The sequence below is a fragment of the Myripristis murdjan genome, chromosome 23, assembly GCF_902150065.1.
Source record: "Myripristis murdjan chromosome 23, fMyrMur1.1, whole genome shotgun sequence".
Lineage (NCBI taxonomy): Eukaryota > Metazoa > Chordata > Actinopteri > Holocentriformes > Holocentridae > Myripristis > Myripristis murdjan.
This window is the reverse complement of record NC_044002.1, coordinates 27,985,300-27,995,778: the sequence shown is the minus strand read 5'-3', so window position 1 is coordinate 27,995,778 and position 10,479 is coordinate 27,985,300. Positions and strand designations below refer to the sequence as shown.

The 10,479-nt window shown below is 43.2% G+C and overlaps 1 protein-coding gene across 1 annotated transcript; it reads right to left on the bottom strand.

Annotated features, from left to right (window-relative positions):
- Positions 1 to 6,069: 6,069 nt before the first annotated feature.
- Positions 6,070 to 9,247, bottom strand: LOC115355016 (interferon gamma-like). The gene is made up of 4 exons (XM_030045636.1): positions 9,120 to 9,247; positions 8,352 to 8,423; positions 6,897 to 7,163; positions 6,070 to 6,207 (listed from the first exon to the last, which is right to left on the bottom strand). Exons 1-4 carry the CDS (start codon positions 9,228 to 9,230, stop codon positions 6,070 to 6,072), a joined length of 588 nt encoding a protein of 195 aa, XP_029901496.1. The 5' UTR covers positions 9,231 to 9,247.
- Positions 9,248 to 10,479: the final 1,232 nt, after the last annotated feature.

Sequence of the window (10,479 nt, the reverse complement as noted above, 5' to 3'; positions counted from 1 at the left end):
ACAGTGGGTGCACATATTGTGTTGCTCAGTGGCCTACAGTACTACTGTACAATACTGTGCTAGTGTATTGACTGTTGATCTGAACACCTGAAAACACTTTCACATTTTCACAGAGGATATTCCAGTTGGACTCGATGGCTGCACAAATACCTTTTTTGGAAAAATACTATTTATATGGACAAAATCTTGTTTGCATAAAAAAGCCACTGGCCGCCATCAGGCGTGCTGGCCGCGGCACTGGTTGGCATCAGGTGAGCCGGCCGGCACCAGGCGGGCTGGGCACGGCACCGGCCTGATGCCGACCGGTGCCGTGCCCACCTGGTCAGGTCTGCCGGATCTGACGGGTGAGCGGCGCACACCTACTGCCATATATGCCTTTCATTATAAATCAACTTTTGTTTATAAGCAGCTGCAGCAGCACAACAGACACTGACACTGACAACATTGTTGATTATTGACTGCGCAATGCGGCCATTCGCCGGTAATCACGGCATCAGGCGAGCCTACCTACTGGTTTACATAATTATGGAAGTAGGCTAACAATACATGTGTATTTGCTTAGACCCCCAATATTAGACAAGGGCGTTTTTTCAGGGCATTTTCAATGGAAAAAATATCGTCCTATATTCAGATGAATACGGTAATAGAAAACTGCTTTGCAGCGCTGATGATGCCGCACAGTGATTGTGGTGTGTGTGTGTGTGGTATAGTTCCATAAATAATAATAATAATAAAAAAAAACATCACACCCTGAACATTGTGTTTTCAATGAGTATTGTTGTGTGTAATGGATTCCTCTGTAGTGTTTGCATTGAGTTGTGATACAGTACAGTAATGTACATACTGTATTTTCTGTAGATTTACATACTGTTCATATGAAACACACAAATCTATGAATGCCCAATACCCTACAGTAATATATTTTGAGAACAGATGCTGTAAGGTTTCTAAAACTGTGCTTTGGCAGTTGTGAAAAAACGTAAAAAGAACATTCTCACCCACTAAACATTGTGTTTTCAGTTGTTTTGTTGTAGTGTGTAATGATGTGTATAGTGTTTAAATTTCTGCAGGCTCTGAGCAGCTGTTTTGGGGTGAAAGTTTGAGTTTTGAAAAGAGAAGGTGTGGTTTTGTGTATGTAGCTTTAGAAAAGTGTGCTGTGTTTAGAGTTTTGGGAAAATGGAGGAAAGTTTTGTGAAATGTGTTTTAGCAATTTAAAAAAACTGTAATAAAATTAATAAGTGAGTCACCATGTTTATTTACCACTAAATCCTTGGCTATACTCGGAGGCACCCCATCCGACATTAAACAATCATCCATATCTGAAATTCGGCTGTTGAAATCCCCACAGATATACAATGCATCCACTTCCAGTGAATACATCAGTCCAAGCAGGTGGCTGAAAAAAGACAAGGAATTCCTACCCTGAGCAGAACCCTGATAGATAGCATGGAAAATAACAAAAACATATTGTGATACCCGGTGTTCAAAGACTGTTAAGACTGTAGATGCCATCTACATTCTTATCAGCAACACTGACATCAAAATGCTGAAATAATTGGTCCTTAACAAAAATTCCCACCCGACCGGAGGCTTTGGGGGCTTTACAGTTTTTTTCGATTGCTTACACACTAAGAACATACACTTAAACCAATGTGACAAAACTTGAAGTCATTGGAACTAAACCTTAAACACAGCGTGGCCATACCTTAGACACAAGTGCTGCTTTAAACTGTGTTTGCATTCTGCAACACACTTCCTCCTGAACACTAGACACTATTTCATACAGAAGACACCTCGCTCAAAAATGAAAGCATGTGGTTACAATTGGGGAAAACACTTATGTTCAAAATACAAAACACATCAGGTTATAAGAAAACCCGAGACACACACATGAAAGCACTTACTTAGAAAACTGAACACCAGTCAGTCAGGGCCTCAGCACTACAAACAGACCCCAGGTCAGCCATGTTGAGTACTTTGCGTGGAGGCGGTGAGAGAAAGAGGCACAGGAAGACATCGTATGCGATGAGGAGGAGATTTTGTAGCTGTACGTAGTTTGATTTTGTTATATTGTTTTATTTTTTGTGCATTATGCTTTTTTTGTACATTATGCTTTTTGTCATGGTAAGAGCCTTTTTGTCAAAAGGCTCTTACCATGACAAAACCTTTCAAACATGCAGCAAAAGCACATTTTGTCAGCGCCCAATACAACTAATCACTCACTTCATACTCAACACCAAAATGCAACACACCTTTTTCAGTCTGAGCAGGTTCAACCTTACTTTTTCTTGTGTGTATGCAGTCATATTTTTGACAATTTACATCGTTACATATTGTAAAGCAAGTAGCAAAATCCAATATTTCCCTCAAACAACTCAACTTCTGCCCAAATGAGTAGATTCCTTCAGTCAGCTCTACTGTACTGTAACACAGCTGACAGCAGAATACAAAATACAGCTGTCAGTTTGAACAAGGTTCTCCTGTGAGCTGCACATTCAAATGTGAACTTACAGTAAAGAACTGCATCCAAACTCAGAAAGGCTTTGAAGTGAAACTTTTACTGTATTGATGGGAAAAACTGAAATACGGTAAGTCACATATAGTATTACACAGAAAAACTCAAAGGAGTTGAGAAAAAAATACAGAATACAATTTATAGGCCCCTTTTTTGTAGGTGCATCCTGATTGATTGGTGAATGGTGATTGGTGGAAAGGGCAGTGATGCAGGTGCACAGGTGATCTCACAGTGATGCAGGTCATTTCTATCAGCTGTGAGCAGATGTTTTGCTTTTGACCTCCACAGTGAAGTCAGTGGAGTCAGGGCCATGGAAATGACACATGTGAGAAGTGTTGTGCAAAAGAGCCTGAAAAATGTGTGAATCCAATGAAAAGGTATGAACACATTTGCAAAAGAAAACGTCTGCTGTGGTTTGGAGGTGAAGATGATGACAAAGTGGATCCCAGTTCCATTATACTGGAAAAAGCGAATGAAAAAAACTGTAAAGTAAAGAACTGCATCCAAACTCAGAAAGACTTTGTCACAGGCCCGAAATAGACCAACAGTCTCAGTGTTCATTGCCATTAAGGAGGTGAACAGCAGAAGGGGCAAATGACACTTGGAGTGTTTTTGTCCTCCCAGTCGGGGCCCGGAAACGACAGCTCGAAGGCAAAAAGTCAAACTCACTCTGGAGTGGGTGGTTCAGACAGTCCAGTATAGAATGAGCCTTCTGCACGACCTGTTTATTCTTCTATTCTTCTTTTCGTCACTCAATTTGAAGGTTGTGGTTATTGAGGCACGCACTTGGAAATCGTCTTTCTGTTTCTGTTCCAAAAAGTCTGCTGCTGTCAATGTTTCAGCAGTTTAAGCACTTAAAGGGCCGCCGCCAAACACAGCGACAAACACTACTATTACTACTACTAGTACTACTATTACTACTATTGCTACTACTGCTACTACTACTTCTACTACTACTACTACAATTACTACTACTACTACTACTATTACTACTACAACTACTACTGCTACTACAACTACTACGAATTTATTGTTTTTATAGCCAAATCAACAGTTGAGCTGTAAGTGAATCCATTTCCAGCCGCTGTCCTCGGCCACATAAAATCACACAAATAAAATGCATATTTATATTAAAACTCCGTAAGTAACGTAACAGATACAAGAGCACATAAAAGGCCCAATCGGCAGACAAAACAATGCACATGCAAGTAAAGCAGCAGAGTGCACACAATAACAATAATAACACATGTACAATAAAAGCACTTGTACTGCTACTACTAGTACTACTGCTACTGCAATTGCTATTAGTGCTAGTACCACCACTAGTAATACTGCTACTACTACTGTTCCTGCTGCTATTACCACTACTCATACTGCCCCTATGGCTATTACTGCTACTACAACTGCTACTGCTACTACTACTACTAGAAATACTGCTACTGGTACTGCTATCAAAAAGGACTCTGCCTGTTGTCCAGTGGGTGAAAACCCTCTGTGAAGCCCCTGCAAGCACTAATAAACTTCCTGACACACACACACACACACACACACACACCGACAGCTGAAGCTATAGTTGCTATGCGGAAACACAGGACCGTCTTGGTTTCTTAGAAATCACAACCTCACTGCTGCAACACTCACACATACACACACACACACATACACACACACACACACACACACACACACACAGTTCTCAGAGTGCAGTGTGGGTAACAGGCAGGACTTACTGTAAAGAAACACTGTCAGCTATTTAGCAGAAGTGACATCACAGGGGTGGGTTGGGGGATCAAACTTATTTTAACTACCAAAATGTGTCGCCTGCCTTTTGAATTTGCATATTAGGAAATCTGAACGGAAACAACGGACATTCACAAAAACTGAGCACCACCACTCAGAGTGCCACCGCCCCCCCGGCCCGGACGCCATCGCCATCCTGTGTGGAGTTTACATGTTCTACCCGGGTCTGCGTGGGTTCCACCGGGAACGCTGCTTTCCTTGTGAGGACGAGCGGTTTGGAAAACGAATGAATGACTTTCCTAACTCCTGTGCCATTTGATTTTCTGCATCTTTTTTTATGTGACTGGAACCTGTAGAGTAGAACACATCACGATACAAAACAACAGAAACCAGTGACTCCAGCCAGACTTTCACTCTGCTTTATTCACTTCTGCAGTCCAATCAATAAATACATAATAAATAATCTGACAATCATGAAAATACACTTCAGTATTAAATAAACATTTTAAATACAGAAATAAATATAGAAAATACAACATGCTATTAAATAAAACTCCTATTGCAGTACTCCTGCACCAGTACTCTGACCTGGAGTAAAAAGTACTTCACAGAATACATAAGCGTACTACAGCAGAATACTGAAGTACATGACCTGAGATTTAGGAAAGAGTACTTTTAGCACATTAATATATTTCATTGCTGGCCCTGAGTGTGAAGGAGTACTTATACCACAGTGAAGTACCTCAGTACTAGACCTGACTGTTGAGAGTACTTGTACTACAATGAAATACTTAGAGGGGTTTTCAAAGTCGCTCATTCAAAAAGGCACAGAGGCCGTTAGTCATGAGTCTCACATCAACACATATTTAAGCAGCAGAGAGCTGATCCAGGATCTGAGCTTCAAACACACGTCAGCCATTACAGATTTGGTTTTGTTGTAATTTTTTTAATTATTTCTTGGAAATGTTCTTTTTTTTTTTTCATTTTTTCCAATTTCATTTTTTTAAGAAAATATTTTTGAAAATGACAAAGCTATTTCTAATGATCTGGTGCATTTAAAGGTCAGATCAGTGATGCGTTCACACGCCTCGCACACGCATGTAAACTGTCCCTCACTTCGCTCAGGGCCTCCTTAAAGACTCTCCAGGACCCCTGGGGGTCCCTGAACCCCACTTTGAAAATCCCTGTGCCACAGTATGTTTCGGTGCTCGAGTACAGGCCTACACACTCCTGGGTGCTCGTGCCATGATAAGGTTCTTCAGCTGGAGCTGTCGGTGCTTCTGATGCGTTCTGCTGGTTCTGATCTTTACTTCTATTCATGTTTGATTTTCTTTCTTGTTTTATCACATTTGTTTTGTTCTGAAGGGTTTATTGACAGAATAGGAACATTTTAGAGGATTAAATCATGTAGTTTTTCAGTTGATAACAGTGATATTGTTATGAGTTCAGTTTTTTTTTTAAAGGGTTAAGGGTTAAATATTATTCATAATAATGTGAGAAAGTTATCCTGTTCTAAAATCATTCACAATCACCAGGCTGCCATTTGGTCCCTGATGTTTGAGCAACATTCCTCTGAATGGTTTTCTAATCTTATCGCTAAATTTCACTTTTCTTGGTTTAGTTGCTTTGTTGTAAGGCAACTCTTTGGAAACTCTTTACCAAAGTTGTTGTCGTCGTCGTCTTTGTCATCGTCGTCGTTGTTGTTGTCGTTGTCGTCGTTGTTGTCGTCGTTGTTGTTGTCGTTGTTGTTGTTGTTGTCGTCGTTGTTGTCGTCGTTGTTGTTGTCGTTGTTGTTGTTGCGTGGCGTTGTGCTTTCAGCCTCTCTGAGGGTTTTTTACCCTCTGAGCTTGACGTCGCCGACGCCTTCTCTGCGCCCTCTTCTCGACCAATGAGCTTGCCTCCTGGTACAGCCACTGCAGCTCCCACAATGCCTTGCTCCAGACAACGCGTCTCTCAGTTTCAGCCAGGCTGTCGGTCTGGAGAAAGTGAGACAGTTAGTGCACATGTCTGCCTGTCTGTCTCTGAAAGGAGGGCAGTGCTTCGGCCGTGTGGAACCACAGATCACATGTGATGTCATCACATGTGATGTCATCACGTGTGACGGTCATGTGACCCCGGCTGGAGGGAGAGGCCCAGTGTCGATCTGCACATGCCTGAATAATCTGAAACAAATTTACTTGATTTCTTTCAAAAACAGGGAAAATAAAGCAATGAGCAAATTATCAAGACATGACCTAAACATTTGAAAAAAAAAAAAAAACTATTTAAAAAAAGAAAATGATCAGAAAATAGTAATAAACAGAAAAAATTACAATGACCAGAAAATGACTAATTAAAATATGTATAAATATATAATAACAATATTTATTATTATATATTTAAATGAAGTTACCGTAAAATGGCTACAAATGCATATATCAATAAAATGAATTAGCTAAAACTGTAAAATAAATAAATAAATACATTTATAAGCTTTTTTTTTTTTTTTTTTTTTTTTAAGAAAAAGAAAATAGTGAAGACAGAAGAGAGTTTAACCCCAAAACAGCATTTTTGGATTCATCAGGATCAGTGAGGACTCTCTCTCTCTCTCTCTCTCTCTCTCTCTCTCTCTCTCTCTCAGGGTGAGTGTCTGTCTCTCTACCTTGATGTCCTCCTGGATCTTCTGCACGGCCTGCAGGCCTCCCAGCAGCTTGTTGCGGTCGGGCTCCAGGCTCCTGTAGTGGTGTCTCCTCAGGTCCCGGACGGCCCTCAGGACGAAGCAGAGGCTGTGGGCGAGCGGGCCCGTCCCGGCCCGGCCGTCCGAGCAGTTCTGGGCGCTGCTGTTCAGCGGCGGCTCGCTCAGCATCTGGCCCAGCAGCTTCTCGTACGCCTCCAGAACGCTGACCATGAAAACCCTCTTCCCCCAGTCCTGAGAGAGAGAGAGAGGTGAGACGGACTCAGAGGGAGGAGAGCGAGCATCGCTTCCACTTTTTAACAACAGAATCAAGGTCAGCGGTGTGGCTTGACGGGGGCAGGAAGGGTCAGGTGGGGGCAGGTGTGAAAAACCTTGATGGACCAGAGAAACAACCGAGCGACAAAACAACAGCTTTCACTTCACCAGAGACGCTCTCTGACCCTGCTATGTTTATGGAACTTGCAGAAATAAAGTATGTCACATATCTTACACAAATAAAGAAATGAATTGCTAAATAAAGAAATTTGCTCCCCCCTCCCCACCGCAACCCCAACCCCCCATTCACATTTGGCACAGAAAATAAAAACAAACAAAACAAAAAACATATTTGTGACTGAATATGAGCTCGAGCTGTGTGGCTGTGAATGAACTGAAAGAGAAAGCGAGATGCATCAAAAAAGAACAAAACAAAACAAAGCAAAAATACCCTCTGCATGCTGACTTCTGCAAAAATGATCTACAGTGTAAAGGAAATCCCCCAGGGAGGCCTGCATAGTAGAACCGGCCCAAAACCCTAAAAATGTTTTTATGCACATGAAAGTGAGAGACTTTCATACAAAGCCTTGACATGCCAGAGGCGCTGAGCTCAGGTCCAGGAAAACCCTCAACCACAACCACAGCTGCTTCCACAAAAACACCTTCTGCTGCTGTTTGATCCACTGGAGGTGGATCTACCTGCTGCAGGTAGCGACTCAGGCTGGCCGGGTGCAGACAGAACGCACCTCAGAGTGTAAATGTGAATGTACCTACCATACACAGCCTACCCATTTCAGAGGAAAATATGAACAAATAAAGCGCCCGACACCCCAAAATGCCCTAAAGCACCTCATCGGCCTTCAGGTATCTCCCTGAAATCTGCAGCACAGTAACGTTTACTTTATCTGAGCCTCAAAGTCACGAAGCATCAAGTTTCAGCTGCAGTGTTTCCAAGGCTGAGGCAGCCATGTTGGAGGTCTGCGGGTCAGGATGTCACTCCTCACCTGGTTGGAGGAAAATTCTCCCATGATCCTCCCTGATGGAGATGCACCTTCATCTTCATCTTTTGTGTCTAGTCTACTGGGTCCTGTGTGTTGTTTTTAACAGACTGGTCACTGAGCACTGGTGCGTGTGTGTGTGTGTGTGTGTGTGTGTGTGTGTGTGTACCTCCATCTTGCTGCCTAGCAGATCTTTGGAGAAGACCGGTTTCCCGTTGTATCTGTCGTCATCGGAGATCGGCTGTAAGAACAGGCAGACGGAGAATTACCACAAAAAACCCCAAAATAAAAATGGAAATGAAGTAAATTTGTGAATTTCTGTTCAGAGGGTGAAATAAAATGTTTGAAAGCCCCCCGCCCACCCCACAGGCCTCATCAGGCTGCTGTGAGCTGCATGTGTAGGTGCTGCGTGTGTGTGATGTTTTAGCAACACACACTTGAGGGGAATTTTTCCCTTCTGGGTGAGGCGACGCGGTGCCTGAACGCCTCACAGCCCAAACCTGACCTGCCAGGTCACAGTGGAACAACCAATGTGGTCAGTTTCTACGGTAACAACACTCCTAAAGGGCAGTAAAGTGTCATTGCTGCTGAAACACCAACAATTCACAAAACACACACACACACACACACACACACACACACGGCCACTGCTCCGTCCTGCTGTGCTGATCTGTGTTTGCTGCACGAGGCCTCACAGACTCTAACTGCAAATGGAAAATGAAAAAACTGTGTGTGTGTGTGTGTGTGTGTGTGTGTGTGTGTGTGTGTGTGTGTGTGTGTGTGTGGAGGGGTGGTGGGTGATGGTACAGAAACAGAAATAGGAACATGTAGCAAAAGGAAGTGAGAAGTAGCAATAGAAACTCAGACAGATATAGTACTAGATGTAGTACTAGATGTAGTACTAGCAGCAGTACTGCAGTGTTAGCAGTGTACTCACGTAATGCTGCAGGAGGCTGTTGATGGACTGGTTCATCTTGATGGAGATGTGGGAGCTGCTGCCCAGGCAGACAGACAGGCAGATAGACAGACAGACCACTGCCCTCGCCATGGCAACGATGTTCTCACACACTCGACACACACACAACAGCGATGACCCGTCGCTGGGTTGCAAGTTCAATTCCTGGTGGAGGGGTCCGGGGCGCTGACACGGAGGATGCAGACGGACCGACCGACTGACTGACTGACTGACTGACTGGTTTACTGACTGAGTGGCTGCCTCCCTGCCCGCCTGCTGGCTGAAGCTGAACTGACTGACTGACTGACTGACTGACTGACAAGAAGCTTGATTTATACAGAGAGAGAGAGAGGCTGGTGGAAGCTGATGAGCTAGGTGTGAAAATGTGGTTGTGAGCAGTTTCCTTTAAATCACCAACTTTCGTAGAAGTGGGTGAGGGGTCTACCACTCACACACACACACACACACACTCTGCACAGAATAGTGTTGTGTGACATGTTATAACAAAAACACACTGGAATGTACTGTCATTATAATGCAATAATAATAATAATAATAATAATATCACATATACAGCACATGCATCTGCTGCTCCATGTGCATGGTCACATGCATGTTGCTGTGTAACACAGAACATGGAACATCATGTGAGAGATAACAGCAGGGACACAGGCTCTTACCAAGTGTGTTCTGCCGGGAGAACCAGCCGTTCCTGTGGAACAGCAGCGGCAGGAGAACGTTCCCCTGCAGAACGTCTCGGAGCGCTGTGAACGGATGTTTGTTTATTTTTTAAATATTTTTATGTGTTCTATATTGTTTTTATATTTTTATATATTGTTTGTGTGGTTTTATTGTTTTTACAAACTCAAAGTGAAGTTGTAGCTTGACAAGTCAGCTCACTTCACCTGAGCAAACTGTTCGCTAGCTGACCAGCCAGCAAGCCAAACACATGGCAACATTAGCTAACATGATAATCAGACAGTGATGGCTGGTTGAGCAGATGCTGTGGTTAGTTAGCTAGCACGGGGAACATTATCTAAACACAAAATCAATCAGATTGATCAGTTCAGATCAATCAGTTCAGATCGATCAGATCAGAAAGGAGCCATGGCTGCTCACTGATGATGAATTTGTAGCTCAAGACCTCCAACATGGCTGCCAGAGAGAAAACCCTCTGCAGTCTGTTGGGTAATATAGATCTGTTACTGACAGACAGACAGGCAGAGAGACAGAGAGACAGGCAGAGAGACAGATGAGACAGGCAGAGAGACAGATGAGGGTTTACAGGCAGGCAGAGAGACAGATGAGGGTTTACAGGCAGGCAGAGAGACAGGCAGAGAGA

Excerpts from the sequence above, each read along its gene's own strand:
- LOC115355016 (XM_030045636.1), bottom strand. The coding sequence starts at position 9,230 with ATGGCGAGGGCAGTGGTCTGTCTGTCTATCTGCCTGTCTGTCTGCCTG. Across the intron at positions 8,424-9,119 it reads ACAGCCTCCTGCAGCATTAC|CCGATCTCCGATGACGACAG; the intron begins GTGAGTACACTG and ends CTGTTCTTACAG. Across the intron at positions 7,164-8,351 it reads TGCTAGGCAGCAAGATGGAG|GACTGGGGGAAGAGGGTTTT; the intron begins GTACACACACAC and ends TCTCTCTCTCAG.